The sequence below is a fragment of the Macaca mulatta genome, chromosome 3 (assembly GCF_049350105.2).
Source record: "Macaca mulatta isolate MMU2019108-1 chromosome 3, T2T-MMU8v2.0, whole genome shotgun sequence".
Lineage (NCBI taxonomy): Eukaryota > Metazoa > Chordata > Mammalia > Primates > Cercopithecidae > Macaca > Macaca mulatta.
The window spans coordinates 146857987-146879919 of record NC_133408.1 but is presented as its reverse complement, the minus strand read 5'-3'; the positions used below and the strand labels follow the sequence as shown (position 1 = coordinate 146879919).

The 21933-nt window shown below is 35.1% G+C and overlaps 1 protein-coding gene across 1 annotated transcript in view; it reads left to right on the top strand.

Moving 5' to 3' along the window:
- Positions 1–21933, top strand: part of COG5 (component of oligomeric golgi complex 5) — a 363078-nt gene that overhangs the window by 297834 nt on the left and 43311 nt on the right. Inside the window, exons 15-17 of the mRNA XM_015134669.3 lie at positions 9462–9572; positions 11025–11087; positions 20040–20143. Coding sequence (XP_014990155.2) covers positions 9462–9572; positions 11025–11087; positions 20040–20143 — 278 coding nt within the window. The remainder of the gene's footprint in view (positions 1–9461; positions 9573–11024; positions 11088–20039; positions 20144–21933) is intronic.

The window sequence follows — 21933 nt, the reverse complement described above, 5'->3', positions numbered from 1 at the left end:
ATAGAAATAGAATATGTAACTTAGAATTAAGTTAATGGAAAAGGGTAAAAAAGGAAACTATCAGCTGAGTAAAAGGCTGAAAAATATACAGAAACAAAAGAGGCAAAAATTGAATCATGACAAATAAGAGAAAGTTTATAAAAAGGTAGTAAAATAATTCCAACAAATGCATCACTGGTCATAATAAATATAAATATACTAAACTGGCCACTGACATTTTTCGATTTGCATAGAATCAATGGCTGAATTCAGCTTCGTGTGACATACCTAAAATATAAGGACAGATAAAGGATGAAAGTAAAGGAATGGAGAAAAAATATTTCAGGCAAATACTAATCAGAAGAATGCTGACAACGATATTAACATCAGACAGAATAGACTTTAAGTCAGAAAGCATTATTAGGGATTGTGAAGGTCACATATTGAGAAAAGGAACAGTTTACTAGGAAGGCAAAGAATTATGATATACGTTACAAAACGGCCTCAGACTAATAAAGCATATGTGGATAGAATTATAGAGAGAAATGGACAAATCCACTATCAAAACGAGAGACTGTGGTGGGGAAGAGGGTCAGTCAAGCCACATTGGAATTATATCCTTTAAAACTACTTCTCTTGAGATACTTTCTCAAACTGTTATAGCCATTTATGGCAAACACAATTATAGAATGACAAATATAATAGTGCCATGTTTTACAAAATGAATTCCTGCTTTCAATCAGGTAATGAACCTTTTTTCCTGGTTTTACATTGTAAACATTAATATTAAAACCAATATACAGAAAGAACCTAATTAACTTGGAGTTCAGTAATACACTTTTTTATTATTAGGACTTTAGTTGAACTGAAGATTATTGTGGGACTATATATAAAGAATTTCTTAGGCCGGGCGCGGTGACTCATACAATCCCTGCACTTTGGGAGGCTGAGGTGGGCGGATCACCTCAGTTCAGGAGTTCAAGACCAGCTTGACCAACATGAAGAAACACCATCTGTACTAAAAATACAAAATTAGCCAGGCGTGATGGTGCATGCCTGTAATCTCAGCTACTAAGAAGACTGAGGTAGGAGAATTGCTTGAACCCAGGAGGCAGAGGTTGCAGTGAGCCGAGATCGTGCCATTGCACTTCAGCCTGGGCAACAAGAGTGAGACTCCATCTCAAAAAAACAACAAAAAAGAATTTCTTACTACGAAAAGTAATAATGCATGTAAGAGTACAGGTTTAATTACATTTAAAAAAATTTTTTTTTAAATAGAGGTGGGGATCTCACTATGTTGTGCAGGCTGGTCTCCAACACCTGGCCTCAAGCGATCCTCCCACCTCAAGCTCCCAAAGCGCTGGGATTACAGGTGTAAGCCACCATGTCTGGCCCTTACCCCAGTTATTTTTTTTTTAATTGTATTGATTAATTAGGCATTAATACTAGGAAGCTAGGATTTTAGTTATTCTGTATCCCTCAGAGTAATAAACTGTCATTCTTTTTTGAAATTCTGTAGTTTGAAGTTTAGTTTGTACTATAATCAAATTACTGTAAATCAAAGAGGCCTTATTCTCTACATTTCATGTAGATATGAAGGATTTTTTAAGTTGTTAATAAATTACTTACAGTATTCATTATTGGAAAGTAGGAAAATCTCAGCATACCTGAAAGTGAACAGTTCTTTCTTTTTCAAATAATTAGAAATATGCAGACTTATGACTCTAAATTTAATTAACAAGGCCAGTGTTTAGGTCATTAGTAGGTAGAAATTCTATCTGCTGTTCAAAAGCTTAAGACCCTTTCAAGAAAAATAAAAGCTCTTAGGGAGGATAATAGATTTGATTAAATGATTCATTCTTAGCAAATTGTGTTTGCATTTCTTACCCCCTGTATTGCCAGGTGGAGGTTTTGACAGGAACATGGAAAATCTAGAGAAGGTTAATGAGAAAGTTAGGTTGAGAAAGGGGCTTTGTGTAATGGGAATTGGTGGTGTTTGAGCAACAGAGCTTTGAATTACAAAGCTGTATTTTATTCCTGTGTGTTGTTCATGTTCATCTCTCATGCATAAACAAGACATGATTTTGTTTCTCACTTTTCAGTTATATATTAACTGTTCAAACTGGATCCCATCTCTAGCTATCATCTCTTTAATAACAGATTTTGTGTGAAGATTTAGTCTGATGTTAAGATACAACTTTACCATTGAATCTGTTCTATGGTTCAATTATACCTGTCTTTATTTTGTAAATAGCTAGTAAAAACCTCTTTTTTAAATTGTCAAATATTTGATAAATTTAACAGTCTAGGGTATAACTAAGAACCAAGAAGGCAATGAACTCATTCTCTGAACTGCTAGAATTGATGTTACAGTGTCCATAAACTAAAGTACACACATGTAACTCATAGGAAAGTCTCCCAGCTTTAACATCGTTAGTCCTCTGGTTTCCCACTTCAAAGCAAATTAGACCAAGATGAGGGAAGAATATCAAAAAAAGATCAAAAAAGAGAAAGTTTACACCTTAGGAATAAGGGGAGGACTCGTCAAATCACTAAAATTTAAAGAAGAATAGGAAACACCAAATATCAAAAGAGGTAGTAATCTAAGTTTGTTTAATGAATGAAGGGGAATGCAGCTCTATATACCCTACTAAGCTCGGATAAAGTCACTAAAAGCAGAGAAGAGATGTAACAGCATAAACACACTGCTCAAACACTAGTGAACATTTATAATGGTTAACCTAAGTAGAATTTGCCTTCTTCAGGTCCATGTTCTGTGTATCTTATTTATGAAACCAGGAAAGTGTGACATACACTGTGGGAATATTTTCTTGAAAATATTTTCTGATAGTTTTAGCACTCAAGAAAATTAGTTTCTTTTATTTTCAAAGTTTAGTTAGATTGATGTGCTGGGAAAGTGACAAATTGCTGTGTGAACCTACAGATTTGTCCTTTCCTATACATTTTCAAAATTGCCTAATAGACCCAACCTTTCCCTTGTTCTTAGATATGTCGGGTTTTCCAATTTCTCCGTTTTATAAATATAATCTTTGTGTATAAACTTTTCTGTATTATTTTCTTATGATACATTTTCTGGGGTTCGTTTTTGGTTTCTGTTGTTGTTTTGAGACAGGATCTGGCTCTGTCACTCAGACTGGAGTGCAGTGGCACAATTTTGACTCACTGCAACCTCAGCCTCCTGGGCTCACACCATCCTCACACCTCACAAGTAACTGGGACCTACAGGTGCGCACCACCACACCGAACTGATTTTTGTATTTTTTGTAGAGATGGGGTTTTGCCATGTTGCCTGGGCTGGTCTCAAACTCCTGGGCTCAAGCGATTCTCCTGCCTCAGCCTCCCAAAGTGCTGGGATTACAGATGTGAGCCACCATGCCTGGCTCCATTGTCTGGAATTTTTTTACAATATATTTCTTACAATATTTTCTTACATATGTAAGGGTGTGGCAATTTTGAGGCTCTTGGAATATATTGCTCCTTAGTATCTCTTGACCTAGAGGATCATTGAACTGTATATCTAAAAACCTGATATGATATAGATCAGGAATTGCCAATAGATTTTATGCCCTGGGTCAAGTCTTAGAGATTTGTAGTCACTGCCTGGAGTGCAATGTTGAGAGACCATAAAAGGGCCACAGTTGATTATTGATGTCTTCTGTATGCATGGGAGTGGGCATAAATAGACCACTAGAAGTGTTTCCTTAATATCTGGAAAGTAACTTACTTACCCTTTTGTAGTTTATAAGTAATCTATAACATATTATTTTGTTCTTTTTAGACATTTTTTGGAGTCATCAACTTTATAACTCCCCACAAATAATTCTTGGATTTTCTTAATAGAAACTTAAAGTTGTCATCCAACTCATCCCTTGAATTGTCAGTTTTATTTCTTTTACTTTTAGTCCTCAGGCATGATGTTTAGGGAGATTTTGGTCATTTCATCTGCAGATTAACAGTTATATAAAAACATTCTTCATGTTATTATAATTATGTAATTTATTGTTTCAGTTATCTAGTCTCATCAGTTATTTCTCACACATTGAATTCACATGCTGTTCCTAATGAGCAGATGTACAGAATTAGAATTTCTGAAGAATATTTTGTTCAGATAATTAAATTTTAAAAAACAGTGTATCTTGTCATTTGCATATAAGAATTATTTTAATTTTTATTTAAGGATTTGTTTAGCATTTGGATTCCCTCTCATTCCTTGCTTGTGTGTGCACGTGCGTGTGTGTCTGTGTGTGTGTTTTACAAATAAACTCAAATGCAACTCTTTTGGTTTCTAACATCTTTCCAGATTGTATTGAAATAGTGTAACATGATTAATCAGTATGTACATTTGTCCTATTTTACAATGTTGAATCTCTTATTGCTCCCACTTTTCTAGTTCCCTCATTCTCAGTGCTTTACAGCCAAGCTGTATTTTTGCACCTTGGTACAATTGTATTCATCTCAAATAAGATAGGCTTTGAAAAAACAAGCATATACAATAAGCATCTTCTACTTTGAGACACCTTGCTGAACATGTACATGAATTAGTGATGTCAATTTTAAGGAGCTTGCAGGAAATGGCTTGAGATAGTAAAGGTTAAAGTGGCTGAAGATGAGTGGAGGATTATGAAGTAGTTGAGGTGCCTACTTTGTACAAGATGCTTTGTTACCACAACCCAAATGGAGCAAAACCTACTCTGTAACTCCAGGCAGCTTCACTGGCATTTGGTTCTCATTCCTAAATGCTAATCTGTTCAGTTGGTCCCTAGCCAGTACTGAGATAGACTAGAGGTTGGGGGAAGGAACCAAGCAAAGGAAAAGTGAAAAGAAAATACGAATAAGACATAGAATTGTCTGGAGATAGAAATATATGGTATTACCATTTTTAAGGCATTTTACAGTTTACATAACATACTTTGGTATAAATTGTATTATTAGTTCCATGTTACAGATTAAGAAATTGAAGCTACACGTCACTCAGCTAGCAAGTGGTAGGGACAGCAGACATTCTGGGAACATGAGTTTTCTGATTGCTTCTGTTCTTTCAGGGAAGTATACAGCAGAGTCATCAACTGAGAATAAGGAGGAGGGAAGGAGGTGTCGGAGATCAGAGAAATGAGGAGAAGGCGAGGAACAATCTCCTAGGGGCTTAGGAGCATGAATGGGATATTTAACAGTATTGACAGGCAACATCAAGAACCCACCTTGGTTAAGTGATCATAGATTTAAAGTCCAACCAGTGAGAAGCTCATTCAGCTTCTCACATTCAGGCATTGACTTGGTTTCGCCCAGGACTAGAATTTTCCTAAGTGACCATGAATATATGTATTCTTAATACCCTGCCCCGCCTGCTCTCTGAAAACTAATGAACTCTCCAGGCCCCAGTTTAAAGCCAGTATCTCCACAGGTACACTGGATCCCATTTCCTCTCAAGATACCACTCACTGCTGAAAAGATGTCGCTCACTGCTGAAATTGATGATAATGAATAACATAACATAATCTAATCCAGAAAGGAAGGAAGCAAAGACATGGGTATCAGGGACTCCTGCGAGATAGAATAAGAAGGTGGTACATTTGGGAGGTCTAAAGGGGTTACTGAATTATTGGAATTAGAATCAAAGGGATGGCCAGTACAGTGGCTCATGCCTGTAATCCCAGCATGTTGGGAGTCTGAGGCAGGTGGATCACTTGAGGCCAGGAGTTCAAGACCAGCCTAGCCAACATGGCAAAATCCCATCTCTACTAAAAATACAAAAATTAGCCAGGTATGGTGACATATGCCTGTAATCCCAGCTACTCAGGAGGCTGAGGCACAAGAATCACTTGAACCCAGTAGGCGAAGGTTGCAGTGAGCCAAGAACATGCCACTATCCTCCAGTTTGGGTGACAGAGAGAGAGCCTGTCTTAAAAAAAAAAAAAGAAAAAACAAAGAGAAATGTAAATACATATCTACCTATTGTGTACTCACAGAAATTAAAATTAAAAATAAGTAAAATCAAAGGGAAAGATTTGAAATGGCAGCCTGAGAGTAGCATACTTAAACTCAGATTCGAAAGAGTTCAGTCATTATAATGGCAAGATTATAGAGTGTGACCATGGAAGAAGATAAATGAGTTGGAGTGAATAGTAAGATTGTTGAAGGAGAAGAGGACAAGGAACTGAGAGCCCATTGTATTGGAAGGATCATCTATTTGAAGATTGATTTAATCAAGAAGCAGGGGTCAACAGCAGTGAGCAAACCTAGTGCCCAGATCTTGGTCTCTAATTCCATTTTCCACTAAAAGGAACCAGAACTCTTTGGAGATATGGCTGATGCCAGATAAAAGTATTTCATCAATGTAAATCTGTGAAATTGATAACAACTTTGGTTTTGTAAGAAAATATCCTTATTAGGAAATACACACATTGAAATATTTAAGGGTAAATATAAAAGGCCATAATGTATGTATAATTCAGAAAACAAATTATGCACATTCCTGTATGTGACAGAGAGAGAGAGAGAATACAAATGATAAAGCAAACGGGATAAAATGTAACAATCGGTAAATCCAGATAGAGAACATACAGTATTCCTCGTACTGTTTTTATTTTTGCAACTTTCTGTAAATTTGAGATTACAGTGGCATGGGTCCACTTATACACAGATTTTTTTCAACCAAAGGCAGATCAAAAGTACCATATTCATGGGATATAAAACCTGTATATATAGAGAGCCAACTTTTGCTGTACACAGGTTCCTCAGGACCCACCGTGGGACTTGAATATGTGTGGATTTAGGTGGGGGGGGGGGTGGGTGTTATGGTCCTGAAATCAATCCTCCTTGTATACTGAGGGGAGACTATATTTCCAAAAAAACAAAAACTACGACAAGAGTGGTACTGGAGAGAGATACACGGTCATCCACTTAGCTAAGTGTTGGACTTGGACTGATTATATTCTGTGCAGTAAAATCAGGATAAGCAGCAGATTATTTACATCTCCAGTCTTTTGGAAACTTACATTTTCACTTTGATATTTTTATTTTGTTCTTTGTTTTTGGCATAATGACGTTTCATTTTTAGTTCTTTTATGTCAATAACGTTTTATACCCAAAACTATAATATTCTTTTTATATAGCTTTATAGGTCTTTTGAACTTAAGTCATCTCTTAACCTTCATTTTCACAAGGTTCTCAGAGCATCAGTCAATAACCTTGGAAGTCTGGGATTCTTTCTATGCTTTTTTAAAAAACAGTTTTATTAAGATATAATTCACATATCATATAACTCACCCATTAAAGTGTACAAGTCAGTGGTTTTTAGTATATTCACAGTCAATTTTAAAACATTTCATCACCCCAATAAGCAACCTCATACCAGTTAGCACTCACTCCTCATATACACCACTGCCCCACTGCAATTTCCAATCGACTTTTGCACATATAGATTTGCCTAATCTGGATATTTCATATAAATGTAACCATTTAATATATGGCTTTTGTGGTTGTTTTTTTCACATAGAATAATGTTTTCAGAATTCACCTATGTTGTAGTTTGTATCAGAGCTTTATTCCTTTGTGTTGCTAAGTAATGTTCCATTGTGTGGTTATTCTACATTTTATTTGTCAGTTGGTTGACATTTGGGTTTCTATTTTGTTATTATGAATAAATGCTGCTATGAATATTTGTGTACAGATTTTTGTGTGAACATATGTTTTTATTTCTCTTACATATATCACTAGGAGTTGAGCTGCTGTGTCACATAGTCACTCTGTATCTACCTTTGAGGAAAGACCAGATTGTTTCCAAGCAGCTCCTCCAATTTTACATTCCCACCAGCAATGTGTGAGGGTTCAGTTTTTCTACATCCTGGCCAGCATTTGTTATTACCTGTCTTCCTGATAATAGCATCCAAGAGGGTGTGACGTGGACCTGTCTATACTTTTAAACCCCCAAAATATGATCAGTCCTCAATAATAAAAGATCTCTACCCTTTTCTAGCAGCAAGCATATCTCCTCATTAAATACTGAACACACAAAGCAAATTGAAATAAAATAACATAAAAATTCTTACATATCTAGCAGCAGGCATATCTCCTCATTAAATACTGAGCACACAAAACAAATTGAAATAAAATAACATAAAAATTCTTTCCCTTTCCCATATCTTTGTTCTTCAAAATTGATTGGAGAGACTCTCAAGAGAAGTAAGAGAGATTGGATTTTTAAAATTGTACAGCTAGAGCTTATAACATTTAAATGCCCATTATAGTCAGATGTATATTTAGCATCTGATCCCCCCGCCCCAAGTCTGCCATACCCACTGATGCCACTCACCATGGCCACTTACACTTTCAGAGTGCCTTATTCAGGAGCCTTTCCCCATCCTTACCTTGGCACAGACCCCATCATTTGCTTTCTCTTGGGAGCTCAGTTTCTATTAGTATTAGTTCATCATATTATTGATTAAGTTGGATTTTGTGGACTCTTGTAAGTGCTTAAGCATTATCTTTTTAACATAGTTCTACAGGAAAATAAATATATTTTCAGGTCACCACCTTAGAACACAGCTTGTTTGCAAGTTTGTCATTATCTGTGTCCATGAGGAAAGTCAAAATAAATTGGAGTTGTTTAACTTGGTTATGCTTCCTATGTCCTGATCAAGTTTAATTTATCTTTAAATAATAATTGTTATAGAGGATTGGATTAAAATCTGATCAATATGAGAATGGTTGATATATTTTTTCTTAAATTTGAACCATGACAGTTAGAGATAATAAAGCATTCCATGTCCCTTTCCCTAAAACTCATGAATTTAGAAGTAAATTAAAGGTCAAGTGTAGAAAGGTTTTAATACCACGTCTACTGATAATCTATACACAGTATAATTTGGGGCTTTTTTTAATCTATAAAAAATCAAAGTTATACCCTCTTTGCACCATTCATTTCATTAGTGTATTAGGATGGCTGTCAGTTATACATGGGAGTTAGGTTTATTTTTATTTATTTCTCTAACCATCCCCTTTTTCCCTCTTTCCCCTCTCTCTCTTCTCTCCTTTCCTCCTTCTTTATTTGCGGGCTTATTTCTGAGTATTTGAATAGAAAGAAGCCCAGTTGGCAGTTGCCAGAAGGTATTCCTTAGGATTACTATGTTATTATATCAAAATAATAGCACACATGGGGCATTTGGGTCACACCTGCCTCAAGAGTTCATCAGCTGTGAAGTACTAACGGAGCCGTCCATGCAGGACCAATTGTACTTCCACATCCATGTTGTTTTCTCTACACAGATTGCTGGCTTTACCTCAAGTCCAAAGCTTTAACTTGACCTGACTATTTCCAGTTAACATTCTCTTTGTCAGAGGGGCATGAACTTCTCCCCCCTTAAAGAATGTGTGTGTGTGTGTGTGTGTGTGTGTATGTGTATGTGTGTGTGTGTGTGTGAATTATCATTTTGACACATTCTTTCGATGTTGAATTCTTACAGCTCTCCACACAAGGAGATGCAAGTCAGGTGATTGGGCCTCTTACTGAAGGACAGAGAAGAAATGTGGCAGTAGTGAATTCATTGTATAAGTTGCACCAATCAGTAACAAAGGTAACTTTTATTAAGTTTTTTTTACTTAGTTTTAAATTATTCTTCTTGCCTCAAATTTGGACAGTTTACAAATTGTTATTTAATACTTTGGAAAAGAATACAATGAAAATATGTTGATTATAACATTAAGGAGTTAACTCTTTTAAACAGTCTTTGATTCTGGCCTTCATTGTTTGTATGACTTTTTGTTTGTACATTCAGTTTAAAACACATGAACTGTAGATCCTCAAGTTAATTAAGTTTATTGAGCAAATTATTGGAGGACAAATCATACATATTTCATACTTATTGAAATGTGTAATTTGATATAGTGTGGATGATAGTAAATTATAGCAAAGCTGATGACAGAATAAGAATGCTGAAGCCCTCCAACATGTCAAAAATGTTCTATTAATATCTTTGCGTTAAAAAGTCAGGGAGGAACTGTATTAAAAACTGAATTTTTATGATATAATCACTGATGAATGCTTACAAATAGATAATGTGTATTCATTTTGCTGTTTTTCTACTAGGCATTTAAAAGAAATGGCTGAACCTTAACTTGTTTGCCTCCATATATTATGTCTAAGGTGAACTGTATTGTTAATTACTAAAAAAGCAACACTTCCAAGTCCATCTGTGACTTTGGAGTAGCTTGTGCTTAATTATTCTCTATAGGTCATTTTTGAAATATGTTATAAATAGGAAGATAACAATTTAGAAGACCTGAAGAAAGCTAATGGTTAAATGATGTTCTTGAAAACTTGACTTATAGTATAAGCTTTAATAACTAGATTGTGTTTTAGAATAATTCTAAGTGACTGTTACTCACTTATTTAAAGATTTTAACAAGTCCTTTGATCAATTAGGGGTTTCTAAAAATGTGTATTTTACACACTAAACAAAAGGCATGTTAAAGAGTTATTAACAGGTAAATCTCAGAAATGATGTATTTTCCATTTTCTTTAATCATTACTCCAAAGCACCATAAGCAAGGAAAGATTGTGTTCTATCTAGCCTACTTTAAATGTCTTTATTGATATTTTCAAAATTTTCATGATGTTTGTATTGATTTGTAAAAATTGAAATGCTGACATTTTTATTTTAAAGACTTGTTGGAAATTAGAGTCAGCCTAAAGACATGAGTGAAAGAAATGAGTAAATATGGCTTTATTCTGACCTTTTCCAGTTTAAACTTTATAATTAAAACCTATGTAACATGAATAAAGGAAACCTAGCTCTCAGTATTTATTATTGTTATTTGAAGTATGTATTTTCTTTATAGACAAAATTATTTTTCAACCTATCTTAATAAATACTGATTTTTAAAATCATGTATAAGATATTACTATAAAGCAATGATAATATTGTATATATAGTTTGTGGAAACAGCTTTATTATGCTATGATGAAAATTAGTATTTACAGAAATAGACTTAAGCAAAACTATAACTGGATCAAAACCTTGTTCTAGGTTGTTTCCAGTCAGAGCTCATTCCCACCGGCAGCTGAGCAAACTATAATTTCAGCTCTAAAGGTAAAAGAATTTAATCTTTGACTCTATAGATCAAAGTGGTTTTAGGATTATTTGTTTTGCTGAGTGGGAAATGTTACATTTTATAATTCAGAATCCTGTATATATACAAAAGTAGCATGTTTATAATTATCCTAAAGAGAGTAGATAACGAGAGTGTTTATGTTTTCTAGAATTTAAAAATAGACCCTTTTGGTGTCTACAGATTGTGTTCTACTTATGACAGTTATATATATAGAGGCAAGAGTCTTTTTTGTTGTTGTTTATATTTTCTTTTTTATTTTTTATTATACTTTTAAGTTCTAGGGTACATGTGCACAGCATGCAGGTTTGTTACATATGTATACATGTACCATGTTGGTGTGCTGCACCCATTAACTCGTCATTTACATTAGGTATATCTCCTAATGCTATCCCTCCCCCCTCCTACACCGTGGAATACTATGCAGCCATAAAAAAGGATGAGTTTATGTCCTTTGTAGGGACATGGTTGCAGATGGAAACCATCATTCTCAGCAAACTATTGCAAGAACAGAAAACCAAACAGCGCATGTTCTCACTTATAGGTGGGAATTGAACAATGAGAACACTTGGACACAGGAAGGGGAACATCACACACCGGGGCCTGTTGTTAGAAGCAAGAGTCTTACATGTATTTATCTAATGGCAGTACAACCCAGTATTATTCCAGTAAAGCAATGGTTCTCCACCAGAATCATTTTGTCCCCTAGGTGGCATTTGACAGCATCTGGAGACATTCTGGATTGTCATGACAAGGTGGAGATGCTACTGACATCTAGTGAGTAGAGGCCAAGGATTTTGCTGAACATTTTGCGATGCATAGGACAATGCCCACCCCTCTCTCATAAGAGAATTTTCCAGTCCAAAATGTCAGTAATGCCAAGGTTGAGAAACCCCACTTTAAACTGAGGCATAAAACCAGAATGTATTCTCATTTTTTATATACAAACATAAGTATACCCCCTTTCTATTATTTAGGAAATTTCATAGAAAATAATGGTATGAGATTCAGAGCCATATGTAGTTGACAGTATCTCTTTTAAAAGCAGGCAAATTATTCATTCTTACAACAGTACTAGAGAGGTACATTTTGAAATATTACTACAACCCTTCAAGTTATGTATTTGTATTCCCACTTTATACATCTTAGAAATAATATCTTGCTCAAGGTCATATCGCTGGTAAATGCAGACCTCATTAACTCTAAAGAGTTATGTCTACTACACTTTGCCACCATCATTCCTGTATTTGCTAATATTTATTCAGTACTTGGTAAGTAAGTAACTAAGGCCATATAGCATAGACTCTGGAGCCAAACTACCTGTATATGAATCCCATCTCAGCTATTTAACCAGCTATATGGTTAAATAAGCTCAAATGACCTCAAACAAGTAAATAAGCTCTCTATTGCCTTAGTTTCTGCATCTATAAAATGGTACAATAAACCTACACAAAGGTAATAGATTTCAACTATTATATTGGATTTACATCTCTAAGGGAGAGTTTTAAAATTGAGATGAAAGTCTAGAAGTAAACCCTAAGGAGAAACACATATTTAGAGAAAAGAGGAAACAAGGAAAGAACAATCAGAAGAAGGAAGAAAATTAGGAGAATACTGTGTCACAAATCCTAGAGGGGAGGGGAGCTTCTAAAGTCAAATGCTTTAGAATTTACAGGGAATGAGGATTTAACAGGCACCAAAATATAACTAAATTCATATATGAATGGATTGATTCATTGAGGGTAAGAGAAGGAGACAGTCTATTTTCCCCCAATGTATTAAAAGTACACTTGTATGCTTTCTCTATATCCCTTTTTCCCCCAATGTGCTTTAAATATTTTTCCATAATAAAATAATTGTTTTTAGTAAGGTTGGCATACGTATCGTTGATCATAACATCAGGTCAATACAACAAGCCTTAAAGTCTTAACATTCTTGGTTCCAGACAGGGAATGGATACTCTTCTATAATTCCATATTTTTTTCTTCTAGCAGTAACTATCAAACACTTTTTGATAACTACCCAAAATAAGTACATTTTACTTTGTGCCCTCATACATAATACATAAGCATTTATAAATATATATACACGTATGTAATTGCATAAAGTGTACTTCTCTACACATTTATGATTGATACAGAAGTTTCACAAAATAATACTTATCCTTATTTTGTGTATGCATTCTAATATTTTCTATGCTAGTGTATTACTCTTTAAAACATCACGATAGTGACCACTGAATTGATTTTTTTGACCTCTAATGGTCCGACACAACCCATAGTTTCAGAAAGTCCATTCTCTGGATTAAGACAGAGTGCCTTCACTTTGATGATAAAAATCACTTGGAGAGTTAAAAATAGAAATTACTCATGGACTGTTTTCAGTATAGGGTAGTTTCTCTGAATCTTTATTTTTAACAGACAACAAAGATTATTCTTTTAATATTAGTCACTTTAGGCAGGGAGCTGGAGTCAGTGCAGGGAAAACTGCCCTAATCTTGGGCTGTAGCTGTCACTCTAAGGTTTGCTTACCAGGACCAGTGCTGTGTGTAGCTGGGTCTGTACTTCACTAAGATATACCAATTTTGCCTTTATGAACTGGATAACAGAAGACTAGCAATAAGTACAAGGCCCTCCTGCAGTGACCTCATCAGTTGGAGACTTCACTGCTCATGTTAATACACTCACTGAAAGTTTTAACTTTGCTCTTTAAGTCTTATAAAAAAACTGTTATGACTTATTAAGTGAAAAACAAAACCCCTGACTTAGAATAAAAAGGAATGTTGAAATTTCATACAATTGTTGGAAATTTAATAAATCACTTTGAATTCAAGGGAGAAAGTTATGATGTATAAATGCCTGCAGCCCAAACCAGAAATCTGTTTGATTTTATTTGATAGACAAGATATGAAACGTACTTTTTAACTTACTGAAAAATATATAGACTTATAACAGTCTTTTCTTCTCTACCTTGAGATTTTATCCAAAATTAAATGTTATTTTAGGCTTGAGGTTCATCATTACATATTCTTTTTTTTCATTTATTCAGAAATATTTATTGTCTATCATATGCCAGGTATTAGTGATACACAGTGAAAGTAACAAATAAAGTCCTTTCCCGTGTAGAGCTTTTATTGTCGTGAGGAGCCCAGTGGTGACAAGTGCTATGATAAAAAATAGAGCACAGTAAAGGATAGAGAATGGGGATGGAAGGAAAGTGCTATTTTATATAGGCTTCTCCAATCAAGAGACATTTTAACAAAAATCTGAAGGAACTGAAGGAGTGAGCCAAGCAGCCATCTGGGGCAAGTGTTCCAGGAATAGAGACCTGAATTGGACAGGCTTGTAATAGTCACAGAACAGCCAGGAGGCCAGAGTGGCTGGAACAGAGTGAGTGAGAGCAGAGGAGCAGGAGTGAAGTTGGAGAGGGAGCAGAGCAGGGTTGGGGTGGCGAGCAGAACGTGCAGTCTCCATCATCACATATTCTAAAAATTGTCTAATATGTCATGAATGGCATAATTAATATTGAGTATACATTTAGAGTTATTTCATTATAACCACCATAGCTATATAAGTACCATTTAAACCCCTTGGCCCAGTAATTCTGATCCATTTTTTTTTGAGATTTGTCTTGTGCAGATAGTGATTACGTTGCCAAATTTATATATGGCAATGCTTCTTTCTCCCTTTTTGTGTGGGTTTGATGTTCTATATAAAGGAATATTCCAGATTGCTGAGGCTCCAATATTTTTGTAATTTTAACTATTTTAGGTAAATCTTTTTAAAATGTATAACATATTTCCCTGCGTTGTAAAGAGCATATGAAATATAATCTAATCTCCTTTCTCAGTTTCCTTGTTAGTTGTTAGTTTCTATCCATCCTTAAAATGAAGGCATTCCCCAAGATGCTCTCTTCTCTTCCTATTTCATATTTTCCCTAAGTGGGAAACCTCACGCAGCAGTACAGTTTTCTCTGTAAACCACCATTTCTTATGCAAATAGAGATTTTTATTTCTTACTTTCTGATCTTTATGCCTGTTTTTCCATGCCTTGTTTCACTGTCCAGGATCTGCAGTACAGTGTTGAATAGAACTGGTGAGAATGGACCTCATTTACTTGTTTCTGACCTGGGGGTAAAGCATTCAGTATTTTACTGTTTTAAGTATAGTATTAGCTATAGGTTAATGATATAATAATGTTAGCTGTAGGTTTTTGATAGATGACCTTTGTCAGACTAAACAAGTTCCCTTCTATTCTTAGTTTTCTATTTTTTATTATAAATGGTGTTGAGTTTCATTAAATAGCTTTTTCCACATCTATTGAAATAATCATATAGCTCTACTCTTTTATTCTGCTAATGAAGTATATTATAGTAATTTATTTTCAAATATCAAACCAACCTTAGTCATGATGTATTACCCTTTTTATGTATGGCTGGATATTTAATGTATCTTTTTATGTATTCCTGGATACTGGTTTACTTAATTTTTATTAAGGATACTTACATCTATATTCATAAGGAATATTGTCATAAAATTTTCTGTCTTTATTTGGTTTTGGTAGCAAGTTAGTACTGGCTTCACTAAATGAGTTTGAAAGTGTTTCCTCCTCTTCTGTTTCCTAGAAGAGTTTGTGTAGAATTTGTTTTTGTTTTTGTTTTCGTTTTTTCCTGAAGTGTTTAGTAGAAGTCACCAGTGAAGCCATCTGGGCCTGTAGTTTTCTCTGTAGAAAGGCTTATAACTACACATTAATTCATTTAATAGAGAAAGGGCTATTTGTGGTATCTATTCTTTTTGAATGAGCTTTGATATTTTGTGACGTTGAAGGTATTTATCTACTCATCTTAGTTATCTAATTTGTCAGAAAAATCTATGTAATACTTACTATCCTTTTGTGGTTTGTTTAAAGACAGGATTCCACTATGCTGCCCAGGCTGGAGTGCAGTGGCTATTCACTGGCACGATTATGGCGTGCTACAGCCTTGAACTCCTGTGCTCAAGGGATCCTTCTGCCTGAGCCTTTGAAGTGGCTGGGACTACAGTCATAAACCACCGTGCTGAGCTCACTTAACTGTCTTTTTGATGTCTTTGGGACCTATAAGAATAACCTCTTTTTCATTTTTGATATTGTTGATTTGTGTTCTCTTCTGTTTTTTTCTCGATCAATCTAGCTAGGAGTTTAGCAACTGTGTTAATCTTTTCAGTGAAACAGCTTTTAGCTTTATTAGTTTTCTCTGTTTTCTATTTCATAGATTTCTGCTTTTATCTTTTTTTATTTTCTTCTTTTTGTTAGTTTCAATATTTTCTGTTTATCTTTGGATTTATGAGTTTTCTTTGCTATTTTTTAAGATTATTTGAGACTTTACATCAGTAATTTTAGACCACTTTCCCCACAAATAAACATTTAACATTGTAAATTTTCCACTAGCACTGCAATTTTTCTGTGAATACTTGTATCTTCATTCAGGTTGAAATATTTTTCTAATTTCCTTTGTGATTTCTTATTTGAGTCATGGATTATTTAGAAATGTGTTTTTAAAATTTCTAATTACTTTTGGGTTCTGCATATATCTTGTTACTGATTTCTAATTTAATTCTGATAACAGAATTAAATGTTGATGATTTTACCTTTTTTTAAGCAAAAGCAAGTCTATTAAGAAAATAAACAAAAGAATGGATACTTCATAGGCAGAGCAGCCAAATGATGATCTTTAATGATTATTTTAAATCATCATTTAAAATCTGATGAGTTTAAATTAAATTTTATCATGTGAGTGTGATGGCAAAGAACACTGCTAATTTTCTTTTGCCAGAAATGTATTTCACTTCATCTTTGAAAGATATTTATACAGAAAATAGAAATACGGGTTTGAGAGATATTTTTCTCTCAGCACTTAAAATATGTTCCACTGTTTTCTGGCCTCCATGCTTTCTGATAAGAAGTTATTACTTATTAAAATTAATTCCCTTGTATGTAATCTTTTTTTTTTTTTCTTTTTGGCTAGTTTCAAGATTTTCTGTTTACCTTTGCTTTTCAGCAGTTTATGATGTGCATAGTTCTCACAAAATTATCCTGTTTGTGATCTGCTGATTTTCCTGAATCTGTAAATTCGTGCTTTTCATTATTTTGGGAAGTATGAGGCCTTTTTCCCTCCCAAGTAGTTTTGCTGCCTCATTCTCTCTCTGCCCCATTATTTTTTCTTCTTACAGGACTCCAGTGACCAGTATATTAGATATTTTGCAGTTGTTTCATAGGTTTAATTATTTTTTAGTGTTTTTTTCTCTTCTCCTCCAGAGAGATTTCTGTTAATTCTATCTTAAGGTTCATTGACTCTTTCCTCTGTCATCTGTATGCATAATTCTTCTACTAAGCCTATCCAGTGAATTTTACAATTTCAGATACTATATTATTTTAGTTTAAAATTACCTTTTTAAAATATATATCTTCATTCACTCTACTGAGATTTCCTATTATTTTATTTATTGTGAGCATATTTTTCCTTGCCTCATTGAGGTTCTTGCCTGATAATTCTAGAGTCCGGTTCATCTCAGGGTTAGCATCTCTTGATTGTCTTTTCCCTTGAGAATTGATAAAATTTTATATGTCTAGTAATTTTGAATAAATCCTGAACACTGTGAATGTTATGTTGTGTAGAAACAGGATTTTTTTTTCTTTTTTTTTACATTTCTTATAAGCATGTTGGTAATTTTGCTTTAGCAGGCAATTAACTTGGTTATACTCAAACTGTGTACTGTCATACCTTCAGTTGGCCACACCTCAATCAGTTCACTTCTTTAAGCCTCATTTGCAAGCCACATTTAGTTTGCTCTGCACATGCATTGTTAATGAATTAGCTGAAGACTCGTGCCAAGTTTAAACTTAAAATTAGGCAGTCTTCTCTGGCTCTGTCCTTTTTAAGCTCCCTCTCTCACTCTGCAGCAGCTCTGTACCACTGCTGTGGCCTTATAGTTGTACTCCTTTTTGTAGTCTAATTTATCCAGTTTACTTTCCAACATGGTTTTTTCCTAAATCCAAATCATTAACCACATTTTGTGTATTGCTTAATACCCATCATTGGTTTCCTGGTTCCTTTAGGATAAATTCCTAACTTCTTAGTAGCCTATACAAAGTACACCTCTTGCTGCCTCTGTCTCTTCCAGGCATTTATGCTCCATATGCGCTGAATGTCTTGTGGTTTCCCAAGTGCCTCAGTTTTCCCAAACTCCTATGCCTGGGAATCCAAAACTTTTTGAGTGTCAACATGACGCTCAAAGGAAGGTGCTCACTGGACCTTTTCAGATTTTGGATTTTGGGTTACTCGACCTGCATAACTTTTTAACTATTCTCACTAGACTCTGAGCTCCTGTATGGAGGGCAAACTATATGTACACACACACACACACACACACACACACACACAAAATCCTGTACATTGTATATTTATTTTTACCAGAGATTAAGGGTTATAGATTAGGAATTTAATGATTAAGGGCCCTATATTTTACCTTTCCTCATTGATTTTGATCATTTGTATGAGCCAGAACTGTCTATCTTCATTATATTTAATTATCTTTGAAGTGTATATAATATATTTACATTTTTGATTTTATGTGTTTTGAGCCTCGGTCATTATTTTCACACTAAAAAGCCATAAGTAAGACCTAGGATTTTACTTCAAGTAACTGATGATTTATACCTCCCTGTTGAACAGTTTCCCAACCATGGCACTATCAACATTTTGAGCTGGGTAATTCTTTGTTATACGGGCTGTTCTGTATTCCGTAAGATGTTTAGCAGTATCTTTGTTCTTTACCTACCAGATGCTAGTAACAAATTTGTACCCCCATCCCCAACTGTGACAATAAAAAATGTCTTTAAGCAATACCAAATATTTCCTGGGGAGCAAAATTGCCCACAGTTGAGAGTCACTGCTGTAGAACTCTCAACAGAAACCTAATTCATGAAATGCCCAACTGTTGTGCCTGTTAGAAACATTGTACTGGAACCTACTTAAAGGGTAGAAGGTGGGAACAGGGGAAGGAGCAGAAGAAAATAACTATTGGGTACCAGGCTTAGTGCCTGGGTGATGAAATAATCTGTACAACAAATCCCCATGACACAGCAAACCCCTATATAATAAATCTGCACATGTACCCTTGAACCTAATAGTTTAAAAAAAAGAATCAATGTCTATTTATTATATTCTCTCTGGTTAAAAGCATATGATGTTGTTCCAATTCTTAAATAATTACTTTTGGTCTTGCGTAACTCTTTTGCGAAACTTAAATGTGTTTGTTTAACCTTTACCTCATTAGTGGTACTACTTCTTGCGTCTGCGTTCCTTTCTCCCTGGGCTTATTTAACTACTGAACCTTCTGGAGAAAATAAGAAGAGTGGGCCGGGCACGGTGGCTCAAGCCTGTAATCCCAGCACTTTGGGAGGCCGAGACGGGCGGATCACGAGGTCAGGAGATGGAGACCATCCTGGCTAACACGGTGAAACCCCGTCTCTACTAAAAAAAAAAAATACAAAAAACTAGCCGGGCGTGGTGGCGGACGCCTGTAGTCCCAGCTACTCTGGAGGCTGAGGCAGGAGAATGGCGTGAAGCCGGGAGGCGGGGCTTGCAGTGAGCTGAGATCCGGCCACTGCACTCCAGCCTGGGTGACAGAGCGAGACTCCGTCTCAAAAAAAAAAAAAATAAGAAGAGTGGGGATGATGAAATTTTTCAGTGCCGTGTTCCACATATTTTAAGCTTTAAAAATCATTACTGACAGTGGTTAGGGAGAGGAGCAGACTTCTGTTAACTTAGTCTGCATTTGATATAATATGAAAACTGTTAGTCACGGTGTTACTCACATCTCAAATTTCTTTGGGTTGTTTTCTTTAATTTTGCCTCTTCTTTTTCTTTTTCTTTTTATTTTTTATGTTCTTCAGGCTATTCATACTCTTATGGAAAATGCTGTGCAACCCTTACTCACTTCTGTGGGAGATGCTATAGAGGCCATAATCATCACCATGCATCAAGAAGACTTTTCTGGGTAATTACTTTTAACCAAATTTTTACTAACTTTTACTGCCTTTGTTTTGTATTCCCACCTCTATGCTTACTCCCTAAGCTGCGGCCCTGCCATCCAAGGCCTTGTTCCTTTTGTGATGGCATTAGCTTTCAGCCCTCTTCATTACCCATTGTGAGCGCCATTCACAGATTAAAATTTTTCTGTTCTCATTTTCATCACTTCTCTCCTCTTTTTAAAAATTTTTTCTTTATGAATAGTATCACATTACATGTACATACATTTCTGTCTTATTGAAACATAAAATGAGTCTGTGGGACTCAGCCTGGTACTTCAGGACTTTTGGTAGTTTGTACCCTCTTCCCTTTCCAAGCTTGTCCTTTTCCTTACTTCTCACAAATACCCTCTACTTCAGTCCCTTTGTTACCCCTTGGCATAGGCATGGTATTCCTTGTATAAAATGCCCTGCCTCTGCCACTGTGCTTATCCAAATCCTGCTTTGGCTCTGGGCAAGCTCCGACTCAGCCTCTTCCAAGGTTGATTTTTCTTCCTCGGAGGTTATGTGGCAATCTAATCTGATCACATCACACCTAGCCACAAATACTACAGTGTTATTCCAAACCTGTTTCATATGTGTCTTGCTCATGCATGTCATAGGTATCCTGAGAATAATAATCATAGTTCCTAACCTAGTGTTTACAGAAATCTTTTAAAATGGAGTAAAATGGTTTTGGTTCAGTGTATTAGAAAACTGTGGAGCATTTAGGATAGTTATTTGCAAATGTTTGCTGTGATTTTTAAAAAACTTAATCACACTACAGCTAAACACTCAAATATTAATATGTAGATATATATTTTATAGTCCCAAGTCCATAGTGACTATTTTTGAACAGTCCTATTTCTCTTTACATTCTTGTTGTTTTAAAGAATATCTGTTTTATGAAATTTCCATCTACTAGTTTAGCTGTTTATAGAAAAATATTATTTCACTGTCTTCTACTTTTTCAAATTATTCATTATTTCATTTACAAAGTTTCTTTTTTTTTTTTAACTTTTATATTAGGTTTGGGGGCACATGTGAAGGTTTGTTATACAGGTAAACGCATGTCATGGGGATTTGTTGTACATATTATTTCATCACCCAGGTGTTAAGCCCAGTACCCTGTCATTATTGTTTCTGCTCCTCTCCCTCCCACCCTCCCCCATCAAGTAGACCCCAGTGTCTGTTGTTTCCTTCTTTGTATTCATAAGTTCTCATTATTTATCTCCCACTTATAAGTGAGAACATGTGGTATTTGGTTTTCTGTTCCTGCAATAGGTTGCTGAGAATAATAGCCTGTAGCTCCACCCATGTTCCCGCAAAAAACATGATCTTGTTATTTTTATGGCTGCATAGTATTCTATGATGTATATGTTCCACATTTTCTTTATCCATTATGTCATTGATGGGCATTTAGGTTGATTCCATGTCTTTGCTATTGTGAATAGTGCTGCAGTGAACATTCGCATGCATAGGTTTTTATGGTAGAATGATTTATATTCCTCTGGATATATACCCAGTAATGGGATTGCTGGGTCAAATGATAGTTCTGCTTTTAGCCCTTTGTGGAATCACCATACTGCTTTCCACAATGGTTGAACTAATTTACACTCCCACCAACAGTGTATAAGTGTTCCCTTTTCTCTGCAACCTCGCCAGCATCTGTTATTTTTTTGCCTTTTTAATGATAACCATTCTGACTGGTGTGAAATGGTATCTCATTGCGGTTTTGATTTTTTTCTTTTTTTTTTTGAGTCGGAGTCTCGCTCTGTCA